At 51.9% G+C, this 25059-nt stretch overlaps 1 protein-coding gene and 1 long non-coding RNA gene across 2 annotated transcripts; both read right to left on the bottom strand.

The window, feature by feature from the left end:
- Positions 1-2947: 2947 nt before the first annotated feature.
- On the bottom strand, positions 2948-12602 carry LOC129200514 (ankyrin repeat domain-containing protein 20B-like). Its single transcript, XM_054811828.1, has 14 exons — positions 12387-12602; positions 11603-11717; positions 11183-11356; positions 10989-11095; positions 10410-10550; positions 9940-10088; positions 9724-9785; positions 9441-9466; positions 5980-6040; positions 5774-5851; positions 4581-4733; positions 3627-3796; positions 3334-3428; positions 2948-2970 (listed from the first exon to the last, which is right to left on the bottom strand). Exons 1-14 carry the CDS (start codon positions 12596-12598, stop codon positions 2948-2950), a joined length of 1566 nt encoding a protein of 521 aa, XP_054667803.1. The 5' UTR covers positions 12599-12602.
- Positions 12603-21923: 9321 nt separating this feature from the next.
- LOC129200513 (uncharacterized) lies at positions 21924-23328 on the bottom strand. Its single transcript, XR_008574942.1, has 3 exons — positions 23178-23328; positions 22096-22777; positions 21924-21983 (listed from the first exon to the last, which is right to left on the bottom strand). It is a non-coding gene; the product is annotated as an uncharacterized LOC129200513 (long non-coding RNA).
- Between the last annotated feature and the right edge of the window lie 1731 nt (positions 23329-25059).

The following is a 25059-nucleotide window of genomic DNA, read 5'->3' as shown; positions in this document are numbered from 1 at the left end:
GGCAAAGATTCTCTTTCCACTTTGAGAGAGGTGAATCCCATCAGAGTTCATTAAGGCGGTGCCGTGTAGGCCGTCCCACTGTCAAAGAACCCAAAGTTGTGGCGTTGACACCAGCCACGGAGCCACGTGTTTATGGCCTGTGCCCGCCTGTTCCTCCCAACGGTGCTGCCCTCCACTGGCAGGAGGGATTCCCCTGTTCCAGTTCGTGCCCACTTCTTCATGCCTTTCCCCTCAGCGGGCTACAAATCCATCAGATCCCCACGGGATCTGCAAAGCTTCCGTGGCTACCGGAAGCTCGCCCACCACCTTCTGCCCAGACCACCAGGAGGAGTGCTCTAAAAAGGCAGGAAGAGCCTGGTAACTGATTAGTAGTAGTAGCACTAGTGCCTGATCTGAGCACAATTGTGGTTCAAGCCTCCCCCGAGGAAAAGGACGCGGATGCGTGCTGCCTCTTGGAGATGTCTGCAGGACTGATTTTCATTCAGAGCGAGGGCAGAGAGAGATGTGCTAACTGCCAGCATAGGAAGAGAGCCTGAGTGAGCCTTCAAAAATCGGACTCTCCTCATCCAAACCCACTAGGTCCGAAGCACTCCAATTGTGCAGCAAAACTAAGACACGTGCTAGATGACAGAGTTTATTAAATACCAAGCTGCAACAGAACACTTGGAATTAGATGCAGGGTAGTCGCTGCAAGAGGTGGAAGGCAAAGGTTTCCAGGCTTCACTCATCTCCCTGTAAGCACTCTGTTTCCTGGCACTTCCGCTGCTCCAGCATCATCTCAGCGCTAACTACATCGGAGGTTCAGCTGTGACTGGCGAAGGGCAGGAAAAGCAAAGGCTGCGTGTTAGTTTTACAGCAGGCTGGGCCAAAGGTGCCACTGGAAAGTGGATCCTGGAAATACAGCACTAGCGCACAGATCCAGATACCGAAAACCAAAGACTCAAACATGTCAACAACAAAGTTGTAGCCTATGGGCTACAGACACATGTGGAAAATGGCATTACATGGAGATATGGATCCACTTGTTGCAGTTCTTGTGTTATTTCTTGTGCAGTTCTTTCTCCCATCTCTTTTAGACTGCTCTGTTTGGCTCTGACCTACCATGGCAGTCCCACGCAATGCGGACAGCTTTTCTCACAGGTCCTGCTTTTTTCTCATCCACTGCCTGTGGTTTTTCGACTGCATCTCCAGCTGTTGAGAAATAATGTCACCAACTTGTAGGCAGCAAAAGAGAAGGAACTCAAAGAGAGAGCTCTAAAGTTACTCACATCTGTGGGAATCCGTAAGGTGGGGGGCCATCGAGACTGCATTTGTCACCTGCTTTTTCGTATGAAAATCTTGATGTATGGTGACCGCTACAGCCAACAGGAAAACAGCAAAATGGAAAAAAACCGTAAAAAGAATCATACTGGTTCCAGCAGAAAAAAGTCATCACCTCAAATCCACTGAGCAAAGCAGAGCTCACCTTTCTTCTTAGTTTACCAACTTGGCTGGCCACCTCCGAACAGCTGTTATTCATCTCTCCCTGGAAACTGAGCTGGGACTCTTTCTCTCTCTCCTTCTCTCTGCATATGCTTTACCTTTGCCTGAGCTCCCTCCAGAAGCATCTTCAACCTGCACAGCAAATCAGTGAGGAAAGCGTGAAGCAAAGCAACAGTTGGCCTTTTTCACGTACTCTTACGTAAGCAGCACAGCCATGGCTTGCTTCATCTGTAGTGTGCTTGAATTGCAGGCCAGGAATTGCTGAGGACAGCCAGCACTGCAGTGCCAGTCATCACTTGGAAGGCCCAAAGTTTACCTGAACAGAGGAAGAAAAGACTTCCTTCCCTCCCAGGAGAACTGCAGGCCGCCTGATTTTGCAAGGCCTTTTGCAGCTTTTTCAAACCATAGGCTCAGGCACAGAAGCACTTTGCAAGATTGAACGCGAGGCTTGAATTTGCTCACAGACGGTTATGTACGTGCCTTTACATGAGATTTCAGTAAAGCTTGACTTCCACTCAACATGATACTTCTTTAAAGCACTAAAAAGCCATGCCTGGTACGTTCTTCCTTCAGCGCACTGTTTCTCCGCCACATTTCCTCCAGAAGCGCTTCTGATCGGCGTTTCATCTCGACCAGCTGCTTCACTTCCTTGCTTTCACTCCCACACTTTCAAAATAGGAAAGATACGTCACACACGGAGTGCTGGAACAGGATCCATATGCAGAACGTGCAGACAGCGTTCTCCACGAGGAAGATAACACGGACCTCCCAAGTGCAGTCTCCTCTTGCAGCTCTCAACCACAGATCTCTCTCCTGTCCACAGGACAGAGCCTACCCATCAAAGGAATGGGGCTAAACGACTGCAAGAGCCCGCATATTGTCCACCAAGCAGATTCAAAATCCAGTAGCACCAGGGGAATGAGGCGGCGTATAGACCTTTCCCCTGAGGGTGCCCTGCCCAAAACCCTGGGGGGTTCTCCACAGCCCACCCCATCTTTTCATAGATTACCTGCCCACAAGAAATTGCAAGACTAAAACCAGTCATTCCCAGAAGCCGTTCATATACCTGCTGACGTTGGTGTTCCTTTGCAGTCCGTTTTGTCTGAAAGCCAGGTATCAAGTTCTCCGGGCCATTACGAGCCTACAGCAGCGTTAAAAGAAGAGAAAAGAACTCATGCTAGGACTTTCCCGACTGAAGGTCACACCTCGGGGCCTTTCTTCTTCTCTTGCCAGCATCAGTGCAACGCCACAGTTGCCTGCCCTGCAACGCCACCCAAGCACAGCACACAAAATACTGCCTATGGAGGTGTCATTCCCTTATTAGTTGCGGATTTTCTTCTCTGGAGGTCTTCTCGTTGCATTATGGACCCACACCCTCTGGCCAACGAATCCAGAGTCACTAAAACAGGAAGGTGACCAGAGTCCAGGCAAGTGAAGAATTCCTGTCACAGTCTGACGATGCCAGTCAGGCCTCCGGGATGAAGCGCTCTGCACCACCAAAAGAGCCCAAGGAAAGTCCGCAAGCAAAGCTACCAAATCCCTCTACTGCACGACTGTCTTAAGTGCTGCCTGCGGTCTCAACCTCGCAGCTGGTCGAAAGCAGCAAATACTGCAGCCAGTGCATTAGCGTCAACTCCTTGACAAAGACGGCGTTAAGTAGGACTTGCTACAGTCTCATGGACAACTCCCAAAGCCAGAAAGCTGGGGAATGGGCCAGCAGGACTTTCAGAGCAGCCTATAGTCAGTAAGAACAGAGGAACTGATCTCTCCTGGGCTGTCCGGGAAAACCTCATCTTAAGAGTGGAACTGGGCTCTGTAGCTCATGAAAAGGGAAGGCTCTGACTGCCTTACTGTGGCAGAGGCTTGCAGATCTTTCTGAAGGGCTTCGATGGTCTTGGCTTGTTGCTGGGGCTGTGGCTTCCAGCCTGGCCTTTCCAACTTGGAGCCTGAAAAAGAAGTACAGTTTACCCCCCCGAAATCCACAGGAGCACAAATCCCCAAAGAAGCGTGTGAAAGAACCTCATCTAAACCAAAAGCGTGGTTGAAAATCATATACTATTGTCTCAGTGGCGTGCAAAACAGACAGTCCTATTTTCACACCATCACAGAAAGCGAGGCCTTGCTGCACTGTGTTACTTGCTTACCTTTGCATGCGTTCTTCCAGCTCTGGGATAGCCGCAGTTGCGGAAGAGGCGGCCAGAAGGCCCTGCAGGTTCCTGGAGGTGGTTAGTTCCCTCTTCTTATTCTTTATGGCCTTCTTCAGGAACCAGACATAACACTCAGTCCGGATATGCCGTTCTCTCAGTTCCTGCAGCTGTCAAACCACAACAAGAATCCCCGGAGTCAGCTTAGGTTTGATAAAAAGGAGTGGACTGCTTTGACTCTCACCTTGACTCTCGAAATGTGTGTTACTTCTTTGTCTTTTATACTGGCCCCTCTCCTATGTCTGCATTGATTTCCTACAGCATTTCCTAAACGCTGCCACAACACTCTTCCTCCTCCTCCTCTCTCAAGGACTCCCAACACTCTTTGTAGCCACTTGTTGGCTGCTGCAACACGGTTAGAAGCTCCTGCTCCTACAGTGACTTTGCAACTCCGTAACAATGATGACGTGACGAGGGAATACAAAAAAGCACCAGCGCAACACTCCACTATGCCTACTCTTTCTCTACCAGCACACCCTCAGAGAAAGAAGCAAATTCACCTTCCCCGTGACACTTGAGAAGCAGCTTTTTGGAAGGAATGCACGCACCCTTCCCCAATTAAGGACCAAGTGACTTCACAGTTAGTGACCTTTTTGATTGTAGGCGCCAGGCTTATAAAACAAGGCGAGTCGCTTACATGTCACTCAAGCTACTCCTGTTGCAAAGCTGCCTAGTGCACCAAGACCGCCTTAGCGCAAACTTCCACTGTTACTTCAAGCAGTGCAAGCAGCGGGCATCAAAGGCAGCAGTGCTGTTCCCTCCCACCCTCATCGCAGCTAGCCACGCATGGAGCCACCCTGGGTTACACAAAACCCCCAGAAAGGATCAGTTCCCGACTCGGATTTGCTACGAAAAAGGCCTGGGCCCCTGCCAAGAGACAGGCTTCCTCCGTACCTTAGCTGTAGACCTGTCCAGTTCCTTCTGCAACTGCAGCCGCTGTTCCTGCAGGTCCCTGCTGTAGCGCTTCTTAGCTGCCAGTGACGCTTCTGCCAGGGAGTTCTTTCTGAGAGCGTTGGCGAGCTCCTCCTGCAGCTGCCTAACCCATCTCTAAAGAAACGGTGTTCCATGAGCATGGAGAGATCAGTAAGGAGATGACAACGTGAGATGCTTTTACTCATGCGATTTATCATTAGATTGGTCTTCAGGGTGGCCAGCATCGGGGAGGTGATTCTCTCCTCCTACTCTGCCCTTGTGAGACCCCACCCGGAGTACTGTGTCCAGCTCTGGGGTCCCCAGCACAAGGAAGACATGGAGCTGTTAGAGCGGGTCCAGAGGAGGGGCACGAAAATGATCAGAGGCTGGAACACCTCTCCCGTGAAGAAAGGCTGAGAGAGCTGGGGTTGTTCAGCCTGGGGAAGAGCAGGCTCTGGGGACACCTTATTGCAGCCTTTCCACATAGAACGATGGAGAGAGACTTTTTACCAAGGCCCATAGTGACAGGATGAGGGGCAACGGTTTTAAACTAAAAGGGGGTATTTAGATTGGACATAAGGAAGAAATTTTTTGCAACGAGGGTGGTGGGACACTGGACCAGGTTGCCCAGAAAAGTTGTGGATGCCCCATCCCCGGAAGCGTGCCAAGGCAGCCTGGACAAGGCTTTGAGCAATCTGATCTAGCGGAAGATATCCCTGCCCACCGCAAGGGCTTGGACTACATGATCTTTAAAGGACCTTTCCGACCCAAGCCATTCTATGCTTCTATGCCTCAGTGAATTCAAAGAGAAGAGATTTTGGCCACCACCAGAAGGCATCTGCAGACATCTTTCTCAGCTGAGCACATCTAAATCATTGTCAGCTCTTCATGAGGCTTTCTCTTTCCTAAGGCACAGAAAAGGCTTAGTATTCTCCTTGGAATATAGGAGTGAGAGTCTGCTCACGTGCCTTTTTCCAACCTACTGTCCTCCCTCTTTATGCAGACCTTCTGCTTCACACGGGGAAGGAAATGAGGCCCAAATACACTTCAGGTCAAGATTCCATAACCTCCTCTCAGCAGCACTCCAAAATTAACTCGGTAGCAAGAACAGCTCTCTGTACAATGACAAGCTCTATTTTCAGGTATCAGCATCAACCTCTGATAGATAGAGTCACCTGTCTATCGCTTTGACAATCCACTTGAGCTGAAGCATCCTGCTTTAGCTGAAGCTTTTCACTCTCCAGTGAAGAAATCTGAGTGAGCGAGAACACAGACAGACAGTGGGGAAAGGAATGCCTAGCAACACTGCAGCACCACACTGCTTTTCAGCACAGGGGCCACAGAAGCATGACTTCTGCACGACAGCTGGAAGAGAAGGTACCTCAGAATCAAACCAGGAGTCATCATCCTCCTCGTCTTCTGCTCCTACTGCGGGCAGACACCTACAAAGGAGGTAAGAAGCACGACGCTGCTGGGAGTGGCTTATTTCACTCTGCTTTTCCCCATCGGCTTCACTCCAGAGAAGCTTGCAAAGGTAACCATTTAGTCCGCCAGGAAATTACCATTGCCGCGCTCCCCTGCAAACGGACTGTGCGCACGCTGCCGTTCCGTGTCCGCAGTTGGAAGCACCGCGCCGGCCGACGCTTTGTTAGGAGCTTCGGAATCCGTCTGGGTAATTCAAAAGACACACGTGAGAACTGGCACAGAACTCCTTCTCGACCCGTTTCCACGCACAAAGTTCCCGCCTCAGCCAACGCGCGTAACGTGGTATCAGCAACGGAAAGAACCAAAAGGGCAAACGGGGCCAGCGTGCTAGGCATCTCTGTTGAGCGGGGCTTTCAAAAGGGGCCAAAGTACACCTGCCCAAGATAGAGAGGACCTGGCAGGAGAAGCCAAGCGTCTGGACTGTAGGCGCTATGGGCAACTATTTGACCCTGACGGGATCTGCAGGAGAGGCGGTGTGGTGCAAAGCCAGCAATCCTCACAGCGCCAGCCTTGTAGGATTTCAGAGGATTGTAACCGCGGGAAGCTTTACTGCCTCATTCTTCTACTGGAAATTCAGCTGAAAGGCCAGCTGCTAGAAGACCCAGGTCATGAGCCTGACCTCCTTTTGTCCCTGTCCTAACTGAACAGCCTGCCTGCAGCACCGGCACGTCAAGGCCCCAGTTACGAGCGCGTGGCAGAAGCAGCAATAGAGGGAAACAAGCCCAAAAGCAAGCGAGCAGCGTGGGGCCCCAGTGCCTCCTTCAGAGAAGGGGAAGAGTGGCTGGAAAGCTGCGCGGTGGAAAAGGACCTGGTGTGTTGGTCGACAGGCAGCTGAATATGACCGGCACTGTGCTGAGGCAGCCAAGAAGGCCAACAGCATCCTGGCTTGTATCAGAAAGAGCGTGGCCTGCAGGACTAGGGACGTGATCGTCCCTTTGTAGTGGGCACTGCTGAGTCCACCCCTTGACTACTGTGTTCAGTTTTTGGGCCCCTCACACACAAGACAGACATTGAGTTGCTGGAGCGCGTCCAAAGAAAAAAGCAACAAGAAGCTGGTGAAAAGGGCCTGGAGAGCAAGTCTAAGGAAGGAAGCAGCTGAGGGAACTAGGGTTTTTTGGCCTGGAGGAAAGGAGGCTGAGGGGAGAACCTGATTGCTCTCTACAACTAAACTGACAAGGAAGTTAGTAGCCGGAAATACATGAATGTCGTTCTCTTTCCCAAAACTAGCAAGTGCCAGGAACAAGAGGAAACGGCCTCCGCTTGTCACCAAAGGAAAGTCAGATTGGTTTCTTAGAAAAAATCTTTTGCGGAAAGGCTTATCAAGCCCTGGAACAGGCTGTGCCCAGGGAAGCGGTATGAAGACACCGACCTTGCGGAGGTAATTAGAAGCACGCTGTGTAGGCGTGGCGCTTAGGGACACCGTTAAGGTGGTGACTTGGCCCTGTTAGCTTTACGGTTGGACTCGATGCCTCTGAAGGGAAGTCTTTTCCAAGCTAGAGGATTCAATGATTCTACCTCAGAATCAAAAGGAAGAGTATCGTCCTCTTCTTCTGCCTCTTCTGCTGGCAGACACCTACAAAGGAGGTAAGAAGCACGACGCTGCTGGGAGTGCTTATTTCACTCTGCTTTTCCCCCATCGGCTTCACTCCAGAGAAGCTTGCAAAGGTAACCATTTAGTCCGCCAGGAAATTACCATTGCCGCGCTCCCCTGCAACGGACTGTGCCACGCTCCGTGTCTGTCCGCAGTTGGAAGCACCGCGCCGGCCGACGCTTTGTTTGGAGCTTCTTCGGAATCCTCTGGGTAATTCAAAAGACACACGTGAGAACTGGCACAGACTCCTTCTCGACCCGTTTCCACGCACAAAGTTCCCCCTCAGCCAACGCGCGTAACGTGGTATCAGGCAACGGAAAGAACCAAAAGGGCAAACGGGGCCAGCGTGCTAGGCATCTCTGTTGAGCGGGGCTTTCAAAAGGGGCCAAAGTACACCTGCCCAAGATAGAGAGGACCTGGGCAGGAGAAGCCAAGCGTCTGGACTGTAGGCGCTATGGGCAACTATTTGACCCTGACGGGATCTGCAGGAGAGAGCGGTGTTGTGCAAAGCCAGCAATCCTCACAGCGCCACCTTGTAGGATTTCAGAGGATTGTAACCGCGGGAAGCTTTACTGCCTCATTCTTCTACTGGAAATTCAGCTGAAAGGCCAGCTGCTAAGAAGACCCAGGTCATGAGCCTGACCTCCTTTTGTCCCTGTCCTAACTGAACAGCCTGCCTGCAGCACCCGGCACGTCAAGGCCCCAGTTACGAGCGCGTGGCAGAAGCAGCAATAGAGGAAACAAGCCCAAAAGCAAGCGAGCAGCGTGGGGCCCCAGTGCCTCCTTCAGAGAAGGGGAAGAGTGGCTGGAAAGCTGCGCGGTGGAAAAGGACCTGGGTGTGTTGGTCGACAGGCAGCTGAATATGACCGGCACTGTGCCGAGGCAGCCAAGAAGGCCAACAGCATCCTGGCTTGTATCAGAAAGAGCGTGGCCTGCAGGACTAGGGACGTGATCGTCCCTTTGTAGTGGGCACTGCTGAGTCCACCCCTTGACTACTGTGTCAGTTTGGGCCCCTCACGACAAGACAGACATTGAGTTGCTGGAGCGCGTCCAAAAGAAGAGCAACGAAGCTGGTGAAGGGCCTGGAGAGCAAGTCTAAGGAGGAGCAGCTGAGGGAACTAGGTTTTTTTGGCCTGGAGGAAAGGAGGCTGAGGGGAGACCTGATTGCTCTCTACATACAACTATAAACTGAAAGGAGGTTGTAGCCCGGAGGGTGTCGGTCTCTTTCCCCAAATAGCAAGTGCCAGGACAAAGAGGAAACGGCCTCAGCTTGCACCAAGGGAAGTCTAGATCGGTTCTTAGGAAAAATTTCTTTGCGGAAAGGCTTATCAAGCCCTGGAACAGGCTGCCCAGGGAAGCGGTTGAGACACCATGCCGGGAGGTATTTAGAAGACTGTGTAGGCGTGGCGCTTAGGGACACCGTTTAGGGGTGGACTTGGCCCTGTTAGCTTTACGGTTGGACTCGATGCTCTGAAGGGAAGTCTTTTCCAAGCTAGAGGATTCTATGATTCTACCTCAGAATCAAAAGGAGAGTCGTCCTCTTCCTCTGCTCCTGCTGCTGGGCAGACACCTACAAAGGAGGTAAGAAGCACGATGCTGCTGGGAGTGCTTATTTCACTCTGCTTTTCCCCATCGGCTTCACTCCAGAGAAGCTTGCAAAGGTAACCATTTAGTCCGCCAGGAAATTACCATTGCCGCGCTCCCCTGCAACGGACTGTGCGCACGCTCCGTGTCTGTCCGCAGTTGGAAGCACCGCGCCGGCTGACGCTTTGTTTGGAGCTTCGGAATCCGTCTGGGTAATTCAAAAGACACACGTGAGAACTGGCACAGACTCCTTCTCGACCCGTTTCCACGCACAAAGTTCCCGCCTCAGCCAACGCGCGTAACGTGGTATCAGGCAACGGAAAGAACCAAAAGGGCAAACGGGGCCAGCGTGCTAGGCATCTCTGTTGAGCGGGGCTTTCAAAAGGGGCCAAAGTACACCTCCCGAAGACAAGCCCAAAAGCAAGCGAGCGGCGTGGGCCCCACTGCCTCTTTCAGAGAAGGTACCTTAGAATCAGAAGGAGTGTGAACTTCTTCCTCTTGCTGTTCTGCTGCTGCTGGCAAGACACCTACAAAGGAGTTAAGAAGTGCTATGCTGCTTTGCCTGTTTCACTCTACTCTTCCCCATCCATCATGCTCTGCTCTCAAACGAATGGGTTATCATTGTGTTACAGGCAATAGTGATTTTTCCTCATCACCTCCTCCATGGCAGAAGGATCCTACCTGCTCTGGTCATTGCAGGTCCCCCCAAGGGACAATGAGCAGCTGTCCCAGCGCAAAAGCTGTCCAGTACTGCTGGGCCTTCTGTGCCTCCCGCAGAACATTCTCCTGTCATTTCACACCTGATGTATTCCTCCAGTTGCTCAGCAATACTATATACAGAACGAAATATAGAGATATAGATAGATAGATATATATATATAAAGGAAGGAAATGCATTCGGTAAAAATACCGCCACAGGTGTGTGTATGTAGCTTGGCAGCACACAAGTGAATTGTCAGAGTGAACTCTGGGGGGAAGTAGCCCTTCAACATCCAAATCCACGCTTGACCCGGAAAGAGATGCATCGGAAGATGTCACTGAGCCCAGCTTCAACACCTCATTAAACCCCAGTGATGTTACCAAAAAGGGCCGTACATCAGCACGGTCATTCTGAGAATGCATCTGCTCTAATGAGGACGTAAAACACTTACTTGGTGTAAAGCGTTAACTCTCTGGCATAGTGCGTAGCTTGCTTGCCAATACAGTCTTGATGAGAAAGATCAGCACCATGTCGAAGAAGGCTTTTTATTGTATTCATATTCCCAGCAAGAACAGCAATCATAAGAGGGGTCCTAAAGCATCCAAGAGATGATAGGCAAGACATCAGCTTCTGTGGACATTGCATTGCCATTACTTCAGTCCCCCGTTGCTCCCCAAACAATTCATTTTCCCCTCTCCGACAGGCAGAGTGAAAGCACAGCCGAACACGTGGAAGCGTTGGAGAATTCAGGTTGGCAGGACCTCAGGAGGTCTCCAGGCCAACCACCTGCCCAGAGCAGGGTGCGTGCGTGCAGGGCACCACAGCCAATGCTTTCTGGCAGTCCTCAGTGTGGAAACTGTCCCCTGAAGTAAGAGAGCGGCCGAGTGCGGGTCTGCTTTCACAAGTCACACAGAAGGAGCTCCTTCCGGGCAGCTCCTGGTTCTTTTTCAAAGCTCATTCCTATGCCTCCCATCAATCCAACTTGGACAACGCTAAGGAGTCTCACGCGCACTTTTGACAAACCCATCACCTTTCATGCTTATCTCGAGCATGCACGTCAGCTCCTTTTTGGAGAAGGAACTCAACCATCTCTTCACAGCGCTCGGTGATCGCAAGAGTAAGCGGAGTGTACCCCAACTGAAAGGAGAAATTATCTCCCTTAGAAGAACACAGGAAGTCAAGCAAGTTTTGGGAAGAGGAGCCTTACCCAAAGTCCAAGCTTACCTCATTCTGAGCATCGATATGGGCATTGTGCTCAAGTAACAGCTCCACTAGAGGTTTGCTAGGAATGACAGCAGCCATGTGAAGGGCAGTGTTGCCGCCAGCACCTTTGAGGTTGGGTTTGGCACCGTGCTCCAGCAGAATAGTCACACAGTCTTTGTGCTGGTGGTCTACTGCCTGGAAATAAGACACAAAGGAGGAATAACTTCCAACACCTATGTTTCTCTCTGTCAGAACTCCCGCAGCCCCCCCAGTGCTGTAAAGTACGAGCGTCTTCAAAGATTAGGCAACATATGCCCCTTCCCTGCTGACTACAGCGTACCTGTTTCTACGCAGGCCTACCTAAAGAATCACGTAAGGTATGTATCACTCAGCGCATAATCGATAAGCCCAACGTACAGCGGCATAACATAGCCCGTGTACCTTCATCAGCGGCGATTTCTTCAAGCTGTCACGAGGGTTTAGCTGGCACTTCTTTCCTGCTAGAAATCGCACAACGTCTGCATGGCCATTCGCGCAAGCAAGATGCAGAGGCGTCCTAGAAATTAAACGTATTCAGTTAACCCAGACAGGCAGCTGAAGACATGGTTTCAGGCTGTTGTACCTGACGCATAGGGCCACAAGCCTCAACTGACAAAAACCAAGCTGAAAGCAAGCTTTCTTGTTCCAGAGCTGGTGGCAGCAATTGCACACACCAAAGCCTGGGGCTGGCTAGGAAAAATCCCCAACACATCCACTGAGTCAGGAGGCATTTGCTCAGCCGGAGTCTATGGGGGCTACATAAATCTACGGAGGCTGTGGAGTCTGCGTAAGCCCCGGGTTTCCCCCAATCAGTCTCTGCACCAGACGTGTCCCAGAGACAGAGGGGATGGCGTTTCTAAAAGCAATGGGAAGGCTGCGCTGTGTCTTTCTGCAAATCCATGCCCTGCTCAAGCAAGCCGCTCAGTCCGGCAACAGGAAAGGAGCCGTCTCTGCTGGGACGAAGGCCTGCTGAGCTCCACAGAAAGTTCGCTACAGGGACCAGGGTGGCAGAGCAGGGCAGAGGGGAGCGTCGGCCGCCTCCTGTCCCAGCGCGGGCAGGCCTCCGGTAGGGCGAGCGCTGTGGAGCCGACCCTGCTCCTAGGGCGCTTGCGACCGTGCTGGGCTTTGCCGGCTCTTCCAGCCGGGGGTGGTGGAGGCTTTGCTGCGGGCACTGCCCGCCCCTTACTGCTTCTTCGCGTCCCGCCTGTTGATGCGGAGTCTCTGCCACCACCACCAGCGCCGCTGCAGTTCGGCCAGGTCACCGCTGGCGGCCGCGCTGTGCAGCGCGCCCTGGCCCTTCTCCCGGAGCTCGGAGGCCCCGGCGGCGCCGGGCGCGGAAGCGCTGCCGGACGTCGAGCGCTCCCGCACGCTCCTGAGGAGCCCGATGAGCCTGTGCATGCTGCGGCGGGGACGAGGGGAGGGCACAGCCCGCCCCGGGTCAGTAGCCGCAGGAAGCGCCTGGCAGGCTCTGCCGAGCCCCGGGCGGGAGAGGGAGAGGTCGGGGAGAGGACGGGGAGAGGGCGAGAAGAGCCGAGAGCCGAGCCGAGAGCCGAGCCGAGAGCGGCGGCCGCAGCTCGCAGCCTCCAACGCTCCGAGCCAGAGAAGCGCTGTCGCTCCCGCCGCGGCGGCAACAGCACTGAGCGCCGGCGCCTGCAGGGGGCGGCCTTGCAGCGGCGAGCGCGCTCGGGGCGTGACAGAGGGGGCGTGACAGAGGGGGTGCACAGAGGGGGCGTGACAGAGGGGGCGTCACAGAGGGGGCGTCACAGTGGGGCGGGGTGACGCCGGCCCGGGAGGAGCAGCTCTGCTTTCGCCGTCAGCGCGCCGCCGGGCGGGAGCGGTGTGAAAACGTCTCCGAAAACGTGCGCTTTGTACAGCTGCTGTTCAGGAGCTGTGTGTGCTCCCTTGTCAGAATATTGAAGGATGCGTCCCTCTGTGCTTCGGGCGAGGCTTTGGAGTAAAACACGGTATTGCTGACAAACCGTTGAACACGCAGCAAGGCCCTCTCCCACCTCTCCACTTGGTGCTGCGTGAGCGGCGGGAGCTGCGTCTGCTCGGGCGGCAGCCTGGTGCGTCTGCCTGCCCCTCCCAGCTGCTGGGCTCCCTCCGGAGCCCGAGCCCGCCCGCGCTGCTTCCTTGTCTCCCTCCCCGCCTGGTCAAGCACCGGGTTCTGTCGTTACTTGGGTATTTTGGGGCGGTTTGGGTGGTTCTGCTGCTCGCCTGCACTCACGGCTTAGCGACGAGCACGGCTCGGAGATGTCACCGAAATTCGGGAATGAAAGACAACTCCTTAACACCAATGTAGCATGAAGAAGCAGGCATTTCCTTTATTGCAGCGCTGGGTGTCAGGAGGATAGCTCCTCTAATCAGGCACACCTAACGCTGGTTCTCTTGTCATATTTATACACAAATGTTACAAAGCGGTACACTCCCCATTACAATAATTGGTTCATATTTCTTTGCCTTGCACGCAAACTAGAACGCACGCTCAGTTCCTTTCTCCGCCTCTATCTTTTGAGTAGGTGGGGTAATTTGGGTAGGGGGCTTATGGGTCAGTGTCGTGGGACCCTGGCCCAAATTGCCTTTCCCCTAGTTTCTCAATACTTCGGTGTTGGTAATTGTTTGCTATATGCCTCAGCAAGATAAGGATGTTGCTGGAGGCAATTAATGTCCTCCCTTTCTGCAAAGTATGTACATAAGGACTTGAAGTGTCTTGTAGCTCCTCCTTTTTCTCATGATGTGTAGCAGGTGCTCAGTCTAAGAATCGTTAGCCTTCTACCTAAAGTAACAATGAATAGTTTCTTATCACATATAATACAAGTAGGCCTTCATTACAGGCCTTTCTTCTTGGCTACGTTTTCTTATTACGTATAATATAAGCAGGCCTTCGTTACAGGCCTTTCTTTTTGGCTACAGGAGCGACGGGAGAACGGTGCCCCGGCGGACGTGGTTGGTGACGGCGAGGGGGTTCGGGGCTTCCCGCTCGGGGGGCGGAGGGAAGGGAGGGAGACTGCCTGAAGGTGTGGGTCCTTGGCTGATGAGAGTTAATTGAATTCCCCCCAGGATCCTGCATGCAATGTGGAAAGACACATAGGCAGCAGTGCTTGTGGAAAGTAGGGCATATGTTTACCTGGATAGTAGGCACGCTTACAGCCTTGGCAGCCTGTGTTTTATAAACATAGCCACTTTGACCTACAAGTCAAAATGCCATCTTCTGTTTGTGAGAAACAGCCGCTTTGCTTAAAACCAACGAGTGGCCTCTCTACTTTCATCACAGTCAATTTAACTATGGGCTTTTGTCACCTCTCTTTGTCATTCTAGTTTATTCAGTGGAACATTCACAAAAGTGGCTTGAAGGTGTCTGAGTATGATCTTCCCAGCGAAGCTACAGGTCCTTTTGTTCTGTCCGGGTACAGTGGCTACAAGCAAGTCCAGTTCCCACGAGGAAGGCTTTTTGCTTTTGACTCTGAGGGCAACTATATGTTGACGTGTTCTTCTACTGGGGAGTAATTTTTAAGGTAAGTCTGAGAAGTGATGGGGCGTACTTTTACGTGTTCGTACAAGCTCTTGTTGTTACAAGGCTGCGACAGCAGCCGCTGAAAGTTCCCAAGGAGCACCGACCCATCCCCGCTCTGTGAAACTTGCTGCTCAGTTTCATACAGTGTGTATTTTAGCAGTGTGTGGTGTTTAGCAAGTGTTTGAACCCTCTGTAAGCATTTGGCCCTGTGTATGTAGCTAGAGCATGTGCGCTCCTTGTTCTTAAAGCTTGGCTGCAGCAGTTTTCCTTAGTGCCCAAGTGCCTAGGACGAAGTTTTAATTTTTTAAAATGTATTAATGCATGCCAGTTCAATGCAAAATGTGTGCTTGTTGACTGATGCTCGTCTTTAATCTGCCTTGTGTGTTTGCTGATGTTATGTCAGTCTCAGCCTGATTATCTCTTCTGACTGCGTACTGAAAGGAAATGAAGGGTAAGGCTGAATGGTTCCAAGTGCCTAAACTTCTGTGCCGCCATAACAAGCAGTTACTGACTGCACGCCCTTTGCCTGCCTCCTCTTCAGTCAGTGCCCATCAGTATAAGCCACTGCAAGGCAGATTAGATGGAATTTTTACTTTGCATCTGGGGCATTTGGAGCACCTGCACTAACATGAGCTATAGTTTAGGCTTATGTGCTCCTCATCAGTGTGTGTTCTTAGCCTGCCTCGTTCAGTTACTGCAGCTCAGCTGATGTCAGAAGCTGAGCTGCCTGAGAACACGTGCTTCTGTCATGAGACTGGAAACGTGCTTCCTCATGTGTGCTACAGACATCTCGACATCTCTCCTGATTTTCTGCTTAGTTATGTACGCTGATAGGGATATGGAGTCTGTAGCAGGCTTTGGCTTCTCCTGTGGCTGCACTGCCCCCACTGCAGAAACTTGCTTCCTTAAAATCTTATGCTTTCCTTCTTTTAGTGAAATGGCGAGGAGAAGGTTCTGGAGAGCTGCCTTTCCCTGGGAGGACACTGAGCTCCTGTTGTCACGGTGGACTGGAGCACAGCCATGGACTGCGGGACCTGCCTCACTGCCTCTATGGATGGGAAGATTAAATTAACAACATTACTGGCTCAAAAGTCTTAACCTGGACAGTGCTGAAGGGAAGGAGCAACAGACTTGGTGAAAACAGTGTTAACTCGACAGGAACAAACTGTATGAGAGAAGAGAAGGCCACTCTTCTCATTGTAGCTTTTGCCTCTTGACAAACGTTAAACACATTTGACAAACCACTGTGCAATAGAAAGCCGGTATGGGACCGGAGCAGTGGCAGCACTGACAAATAAGTCTCCACTGACCTGTTGTGGCAGCTTGACCCCTCTGTTAGGGAGTGTTGAGGTAGCACGTGGCTAGAAGGCTGCTGGGATCACGTCAGGGGTTCTGCAGAAGAAGGTGAGGCTAGAGAAGACGTGCATGAGGCAGCACAGTGCATGCTGATAACATGGCTAAAAATGGAAAGGCCAGTGCGAAAACAGAGTATTCTGTCAGTACAGCATTTGTTGTAGTGCTTTTTTTTTTCCCCATTCTGCGTGGTTTTTGGGTTTTTTTTGTTTGGTTGGTTGGTTTTTTCATAAAAAGAAAATATTCCCTTGCAACTTGATTTCTGTGCTCTGTTCAGTTGCTGCTGCAAAACATGGAGGGTGGCTGGGGCAATGATGTGCCAAGAAAGTGTCCTGCCTGGAGAAAAGACCCTTGTGCTTTCACCAGGCGCTTCCGGCACTGACACCCGCACCCTGGGGAGAACCAGTGCAGGACATCCGGGACAAAATGAATCGCATTCCTTCAGACGTATTGTGTTCCCTTGCGATACCTGCTACCAACTAAAGGAGAGATCCTGAGTCAGACTTTTTGAAATGCTTGCGTTGGAGTTCAGAAGCTACATAATGCCTAGCAGCTACCTGATGGCGGATAGGAGGAGGGAGGGCCGGAGCCAGTCTGGTCTGGTATAGTGCTGTCTGTACTGGAGCTGTCTCTCCCCCTGCATTCCCCCAACATCAGGCAAGTGCTGTGCTCAGGTATTGCGTAGTCTTTGGATGGACTGCAAAGCAGCCAGATTTCATCTGCTTACACATCACCACGGAGCTTACTGCTGCTTCTGTCCTTGGCCTTTGTTGGGAGTTTACAGTACTGTTCCTTGGCAGAGCTCTCGTTCTCAATTATGTGAAGAACGGGTCCAATTTACTGTTTGAAGACACCTTTGGTATCTTCCAAAGGCCATTTTGGTTTTAGAGCCTGGAGGTTAATATTCACCAACGTGAAGGGTGACTGTCCGGAGAGGAGGTGGAATGTTATTTCAGTCTGTTCTTGCTAAATGTGGTTTGCTGTATTTGTGAAGAGCGGCTTGTCAAAGTTGTAATGCCTAGCTAGCTGTCTCCTCCCATTTGAAGAGATGAGGACCAGGCCAGGTGGACTTGCACAGCTGGCAGCTTCTACTGCTGCCCAGCCAAACCTGGAGCATGATGGTTCTTCTGCAGTTCCAGGTCTCATACTGGGGGTTGGAAATCAAGATTCGCTTGGCTAACTCTACAGCCATTCTTCGCTGGCGGCCTCGCACCTCGCAACACGACTTGGTGTCTGAGAAGGTTGTTGCCATCTTTGTGCCTGGAGATGCTGGATGGAGTCTGCAGTTGTTTTGTGTGTTGCATGTAGGCCAAGGAAGACTACAGTTACAGCTAAGATGAGGTCAGACTCGGGCAAAAAGCTCGTTGAAGCAGGCAGGAGGTGGAGCTGAATAAAACGGAGCCTGCAGTGTGAAATTTCCAGATCACTGGAGATGTTTGTGCCTTGAAAGCAGAGCATCATCAGGGCTGGAAGGGGCGTCATCTCATCTGTCCCCGGCCTGCTCAAAGGAGGGTCAGCCAGCGCAGGGCGGCCACATCCACTTTGGAGCATCTCCAAATATGGAGAGTCCACAACCTCTGCATGGTACAAATAAGCCGCCAGCAGGCTGAGCTGGGGTCTCCACCCCACCCCAGGTCCCTGACACCACTCTCACAAGAGAAAACATTTTTCCTTAGGTTGAGGTGGGATTCATAGAATCATAGCATGGTTTGGGTTGGAAGGGACCTCACAGATCACCTAGTTCCAGCCCCCCTGCCATGGGCAGGGACACCCCTCCACTAGAGCATGTTGCCCAAAGCCCCATCCAACCTGGCCTTAAACACTTCCAGGGAAGGGGCATCCGGAACCCCTCTGGGCAACCTGTTCCAGTGCCTCATCACCCTCACAGTAAAGAATTTCTTTCTAATATCTAATCCCCTCCTTCAGCTTAAACCCATTACCCCTTGTCCTGTCACTACACTCCCTGATGAACAGTCCCTCTCCATCTTTCCTGTAGGCCTCCTTCAGGTACTGGAAGGCCGCAGTTAGATCTCCCTGGAGCTTTCTCTTCTCCAGGCTGAACAATCCCATCTCTCTCAGCCTGTCCTCATAGGAGAGGTGCTCCAGCTCTCTGAGCAGCTTTGTGGCTTTCCTCTGGACTCTCTCCAACAGCTTGATGTCTTTCTTGTGCTGGGGCCCCCAGAGCTGGATGCAGTACTCCAGGTGGGGTCTCACAAGAGCAGAGTGGAGAGGCAGAATCACCTCCCTCGACCTGCTGGTCACACGTCTTTTGATGCAGCCCAGGACATGGTTGTCTTTCTGGGCTGCAATTGCACATTGCCGGCTCATGTTAAGCTTTTCATCAACCAACACCCCCAAGTCCTTCTCCTCAGGGCTGCTTTCAATCCATTCCTCGCCCAGCCTATAGTCGTGCTGCTTGGGATTGTGCTGACCCATGCGCGTGACCTTGCACTTGGCCTTGTTGAACTTCATGTGGTTCACATGGGCCCAGCTCTCAAGCCTGTCAAGGTCCCGCTGGATGGCATCCCTTCCCTCCAGCGTGTCGACCACACCACACAGCTTGGTGTCGTCGGCAACTTGCTGAGGGTGCACTCGATCCCGCTGTCCCTGTCGCCAACAAAGATGTTAAACGGTGCCTGTCCCAGTACCGACCCCTGAGGAACACCACTCGTCACCGTTCTCCACTTGGACATTGAGCCATTGACCACAACTCTTTGAGTGCAACCATCCAGCCAATTCCTTCTCCACCGAGTGGTCCATCCATCAAATCCATGTCTCTCCAATTAGAGACAAGGATGTCGTGCGGGACAGCGTCAAATGCCTTGCACAAGTCCAGGCAGATGATGTCTGTCACTCTTCCTTTGTCCGCCAACACTGTAACCCCATCAGAGAAGGCCACCAAATTTGTCAGGCACGATTTGCCCTTAGTGAAGCCATGTTGGCCATCACCAGTCACCTCCTTATTTTCCATGTGCCTGAGCATAGTCTCCAGGAGGGTCTGTTCCATGATCTTGCCAGGCATGGAGGTGAGACCGACCGGCCTGTAGTTCCCTGGGTCTTCCTTTTTTTCCCTTCTTAAAAAGGGGGGTTATGTTTCCCCTTTTCCAGTCAGTGGGAAAAGGCAGGTCCCGTGGACTTGTGCACCTTCAGGTTCCTTAGATATTCTCGAACCTGATCTGCTCTTACAGTGGGCGGTTCTTCATTCTCCCAGTCCTTGCCTTTGCCTTCTGTGACCTGGGCACTGTGGCTCAAGCACTTGCCAGTGAAGACTGAGGCAACGAAGTCGTTGAGTGCCCCAGCCTTCTCCATGTCCTGGGTAACCAGGTCGCCTGTTTCATTCCGGAGGGGAACCACATTTTCCCTCGTCCTCCTTTTCTCACTAACATGCCTATAGAAACTTTTCATGTTGTCTTTAACGTCCCTGGCCAGATTTAATTCTATCAGGGCTTTGGCTTTCCTAACCTGATCCCTGGCTGCTCGGACAGCTTCTCTCTATTCCTCCCAGGCTACCTGTCCTTGCTTCCACCCTCTGTAGGCTTCCTTTTTTGTTTGACTTTGCCCAGGAGCTCCTTGTTCACCCATGGAAGCCTCCTGGTGTTTTTGCCTGACTTCCTCTTTGTTGGGATGCATCGCTCCTGAGCTTGGAGGAGGTGACCCTTGAATATTAGCCAGCTGTCTTGGGCCCCTCTTCCCTCCAGGACTTTGTCCCATGGTATTCTACCAAGCAGATCCCTGAAGAGGCCAAAGTCTGCTCACCTGAAGGCCAGGGTAGTGAGCTTGCTGTGCACCCTCCTTGCTGCCCTGAGGATCTTGAACTCCACCATTTCATGGTCGCTGCAGCCAAGGCTGCCCTTGAGCTTCACATCCCCTACCAGGCCCTCCTTGTTGTGAGAACGAGGTCCAGCATGGCACCTCTCCTTGTGGCCTCCTCTGTCACCCTGGCCAGGTGGGCTGTAGCAGACCCCCGCTATGATGTCCCCTGCCCTAGTGCTCCCTTTAATCCTGACCCATAGGCTCTTGGTCAGCTCCTCATCCATCCCCAGGTGGAGCTCCGCGCACTCCAGCTGGTCATTGAAGTAGAGGGCAATGCCCCCTCCTCGCCTGCCCTGCCTGTCCTTCCTAAAGTGCCTGTACCCTTCCATCCCAACACTCCAGTCATAGGAGCTATCCCACCGCGTCTCTGTAATGCCAATAAGGTCACGGCCTTGCAGGCGCGCACGCATCTCCAACTCCTCTTGTTTATTCCCCGTGCTCCGTGCGTTCGCGTAGAGGCATTTCAGTTGTGCCCCCAGTGAAGCTGACTTACTGGCTGGAGTGGCTGGGATTGTTGTGATGTATTCTCCCAGTGTTTCTCTGAGTCCCTGGCTCATCTCCTCCAGGCTTCGAGTGTGCTGCAGTGTGTCCAGCACGTCTCTGAGCAGTAGGCCGAGGGCCCTCACCAGCACCCCATCCCTCCAACCTGGGCACGTCGTCCCACAGCGTGTTGCAGGCAAGCCTGATGTTATCCCCCTCCCGCTTCGGGCCTAGTTTAAAGCTCTGTCGATGAGCCCCGCTAGTTCCTGGGCAAAGATTCCTCTCCACTTTGAGAGAGGTGAATCCCATCAGAGTTCATTAAGGCTGGTGCCGTGTAGGCCGTCCCACTGTCAAAGAACCCAAAGTTGTGGCGTTGACACCAGCCACGGAGCCACGTGTTTATGGCCTGTGCCCGCCTGTTCCTCCCAACGGTGCTGCCCTCCACTGGCAGGAGGGATTCCCCTGTTCCAGTTCGTGCCCACTTCTTCATGCCTTTCCCCTCAGCGGGCTACAAATCCATCAGATCCCCACGGATCTGCAAAGCTTCCGTGGCTACCGGAAGCTCGCCCACCACCTTCTGCCCAGACCACCAGGAGGAGTGCTCTAAAAAGGCAGGAAGAGCCTGGTAACTGATTAGTAGTAGTAGCACTAGTGCCGGATCTGAGCACAATTGTGGTTCAAGCCTCCCCCAAGGAAAAGGACGCGGATGCGTGCTGCCTCTTGGAGATGTCTGCAGGACTGATTTTCATTCAGAGCGAGGGCAGAGAGAGATGTGCTAACTGCCAGCATAGGAAGAGAGCCTGAGTGAGCCTTCAAAAATCGGACTCTCCTCATCCAAACCCACTAGGTCCGAAGCACTCCAATTGTGCAGCAAAACTAAGACACGTGCTAGATGACAGAGTTTATTAAATACCAAGCTGCAACAGAACACTTGGAATTAGATGCAGGGTAGTCGCTGCAAGAGGTGGAAGGCAAAGGTTTCCAGGCTTCACTCATCTCCCTGTGAGCACTCTGTTTCCTGGCACTTCCGCTGCTCCAGCATCATCTCAGCGCTAACTACATCGGAGGTTCAGCTGTGACTGGCGAAGGGCAGGAAAAGCAAAGGCTGCGTGTTAGTTTTACAGCAGGCTGGGCCAAAGGTGCCACTGGAAAGTGGATCCTGGAAATACAGCACTAGCGCACAGATCCAGATACCGAAAACCAAAGACTCAAACATGTCAACAACAAAGTTGTAGCCTATGGGCTACAGACACATGTGGAAAATGGCATTACATGGAGATATGGATCCACTTGTTGCAGTTCTTGTGTTATTTCTTGTGCAGTTCTTTCTCCCATCTCTTTTAGACTGCTCTGTTTGGCTCTGACCTACCATGGCAGTCCCACGCAATGCGGACAGCTTTTCTCACAGGTCCTGCTTTTTTTCTCATCCACTGCCTGTGGTTTTTCGACTGCATCTCCAGCTGTTGAGAAATAATGTCACCAACTTGTAGGCAGCAAAAGAGAAGGAACTCAAAGAGAGAGCTCTAAAGTTACTCACATCTGTGGGAATCGTAAGGTGGGGGGCATCGAGACTGCATTTGTCACCTGCTTTTTCGTATGAAAATCTTGATGTATGGTGACCGGCTACAGCCAACAGGAAATTAGCAACATGGAAAAAAACCGTAGGAAAAGAATCATACTGGTTCCAGCAGAAAAAAGTCATCACCTCAAATCCACTGAGCAAAGCAGAGCTCACCTTTCTTCTTAGTTTACCAACTTGGCTGGCCACCTCCGAACAGCTGTTATTCATCTCTCCCTGGAAACTGAGCTGGGACTCTTTCTCTCTCTCCTTCTCTGCATATGCCTTTACCTTTGCCCGAGCTCCCTCCAGAAGCATCTTCAACCTGCACAGCAAATCAGTGAGGAAAGCGTGAAGCAAAGCAACAGTTGGCCTTTTTCACGTACTCTTACGTAAGCAGCACAGCCATGGCTTGCTTCATCTGTAGTGTGCTTGAATTGCAGGCCAGGAATTGCTGAGGACAGCCAGCACTGCAGTGCCAGTCATCACTTGGAAGGCCCAAAGTTTACCTGAACAGAGGAAGAAAAGACTTCCTTCCCTCCCAGGAGAACTGCAGGCCGCCTGATTTTGCAAGGCCTTTTGCAGCTTTTTCAAACCATAGGCTCAGGCACAGAAGCACTTTGCAAGATTGAACGCGAGGCTTGAATTTGCTCACAGACGGTTATGTACGTGCCTTTACATGAGATTTCAGTAAAGCTTGACTTCCACTCAACATGATACTTCTTTAAAGCACTAAAAAGCCATGCCTGGTACGTTCTTCCTTCAGCGCACTGTTTCTCCGCCACATTTCCTCCAGAAGCGCTTCTGATCGGCGTTTCATCTCGACCAGCTGCTTCACTTCCTTGCTTTCACTCCCACACTTTCAAAATAGGAAAGATACGTCACACACGGAGTGCTGGAACAGGATCCATATGCAGAACGTGCAGACAGCGTTCTCCACGAGGAAGATAACACGGACCTCCCAAGTGCAGTCTCCTCTTGCAGCTCTCAAACCACAGATCTCTCTCCTGTCCACAGGACAGAGCCTACCCATCAAAGGAATGGGGCTAACGACTGCAAGAGCCCGCATATTGTCCACCAAGCAGATTCAAAATCCAGTAGCACCAGGGGAATGAGGCGGCGTATAGACCTTTCCCCTGAGGGTGCCCTGCCCAAAACCCTGGGGGGTTCTCCACAGCCCACCCCATCTTTTCATAGATTACCTGCCCACAAGAAATTGCAAGACTAAAACCAGTCATTCCCAGAAGCCGTTCATATACCTGCTGACGTTGGTGTTCCTTTGCAGTCCGTTTTGTCTGAAAGCCAGGTATCAAGTTCTCCGGGCCATTACGAGCCTACAGCAGCGTTAAAAGAAGAGAAAAGAACTCATGCTAGGACTTTCCCGACTGAAGGTCACACCTCGGGGCCTTTCTTCTTCTCTCTTGCCAGCATCAGTGCAACGCCACAGTTGCCTGCCCTGCAACGCCACCCAAGCACAGCACACAAAATACTGCCTATGGAGGTGTCATTCCCTTATTAGTTGCGGATTTTCTTCTCTGGAGGTCTTCTCGTTGCATTATGGACCCACACCCTCTGGCCAACGAATCCAGAGTCACTAAAACAGGAAGGTGACCAGAGTCCAGGCAAGTGAAGAATTCCTGTCACAGTCTGACGATGCCAGTCAGGCCTCCAGGATGAAGCGCTCTGCACCACCAAAAGAGCCCAAGGAAAGTCCGCAAGCAAAGCTACCAAATCCCTCTACTGCACGACTGTCTCAAGTGCTGCCTGCGGTCTCAACCTCGCAGCTGGTCGAAAGCAGCAAATACTGCAGCCAGTGCATTAGCGTCAACTCCTTGACAAAGACGGCGTTAAGTAGGACTTGCTACAGTCTCATGGGACAACTCCCAAAGCCAGAAAGCTGGGGAATGGGCCAGCAGGACTTTCAGAGCAGCCTATAGTCAGTAGAACAGAGGAACTGATCTCTCCTGGGCTGTCCGGGAAAACCTCATCTTAAGAGTGGAACTGGGCTCTGTAGCTCATGAAAAGGGAAGGCTCTGACTGCCTTACTGTGGCAGAGGCTTGCAGATCTTTCTGAAGGGCTTCGATGGTCTTGGCTTGTTGCTGGGCTGTGGCTTCCAGCCTGGCCTTTCCAACTTGGAGCCTGAAAAAGAAGTACAGGCGTTACCCCCGAAATCCACAGGAGCACAAATCCCCAAAGAAGCGTGTGAAAGAACCTCATCTAAACCAAAAGCGTGGTTGAAAATCATATACTATTGTCTCAGTGGCGTGCAAAACAGACAGTCCTATTTTCACACCATCACAGAAAGCGAGGCCTTGCTGCACTGTGTTACTTGCTTACCTTTGCATGCGTTCTTCCAGCTCTGGATAGCCGCAGTTGCGGAAGAGGCGGCCAGAAGGCCCTGCAGGTTCCTGGAGGTGGTTAGTTCCCTCTTCTTATTCTTTATGGCCTTCTTCAGGAACCAGACATAACACTCAGTCCGGATATGCCGTTCTCTCAGTTCCTGCAGCTGTCAAACCACAACAAGAATCCCGGAGTCAGCTTAGGTTTGATAAAAAGGAGTGGACTGCTTTGACTCTCACCTTGACTCTCGAAATGTGTGTTACTTCTTTGTCTTTTATACTGGCCCCTCTCCTATGTCTGCATTGATTTCCTACAGCATTTCCTAAACGCTGCCACAACACTCTTCCTCCTCCTCCTCTCTCAAGGACTCCCAACACTCTTTGTAGCCACTTGTTGGCTGCTGCAACACGGTTAGAAGCTCCTGCTCCTACAGTGACTTTGCAACTCCGTAACAATGATGACGTGACGAGGGAATACAAAAAAGCACCAGCGCAACACTCCACTATGCCTACTCTTTCTCTACCAGCACACCCTCAGAGAAAGAAGCAAATTCACCTTCCCCGTGACACTTGAGAAGCAGCTTTTTGGAAGGAATGCACGCACCCTTCCCCAATTAAGGACCAAGTGACTTCACAGTTAGTGACCTTTTTGATTGTAGGCGCCAGGCTTATAAAACAAGGCGAGTCGCTTACATGTCACTCAAGCTACTCCTGTTGCAAAGCTGCCTAGTGCACCAAGACCGCCTTAGCGCAAACTTCCACTGTTACTTCAAGCAGTGCAAGCAGGCGGGCATCAAAGGC

This window comes from Grus americana, unplaced genomic scaffold (assembly GCF_028858705.1).
Source record: "Grus americana isolate bGruAme1 unplaced genomic scaffold, bGruAme1.mat scaffold_242, whole genome shotgun sequence".
Lineage (NCBI taxonomy): Eukaryota > Metazoa > Chordata > Aves > Gruiformes > Gruidae > Grus > Grus americana.
The sequence above is the reverse complement of the archived record's forward strand: the minus strand, read 5'-3'. Positions and strand labels throughout refer to the sequence as shown.

What these genes read in the sequence shown, in the direction of transcription:
- LOC129200514 (XM_054811828.1), bottom strand. Translation starts at nt 12,598, where the DNA reads ATGCACAGGCTCATCGGGCTCCTCAGGAGCGTGCGGGAGCGCTCGACG. An exon ending in AGGCGGGACGCGAAGAAGCA is followed by an intron (nt 11,718 to 12,386) that starts GTAAGGGGCGGG and finishes TTTAATTTCTAG; the next exon opens with GACGCCTCTGCATCTTGCTT. An exon ending in ATCTGCAAGCCTCTGCCACA is followed by an intron (nt 2,971 to 3,333) that starts GTAAGGCAGTCA and finishes TTGGTGGTGCAG; the next exon opens with AGCGCTTCATCCCGGAGGCC.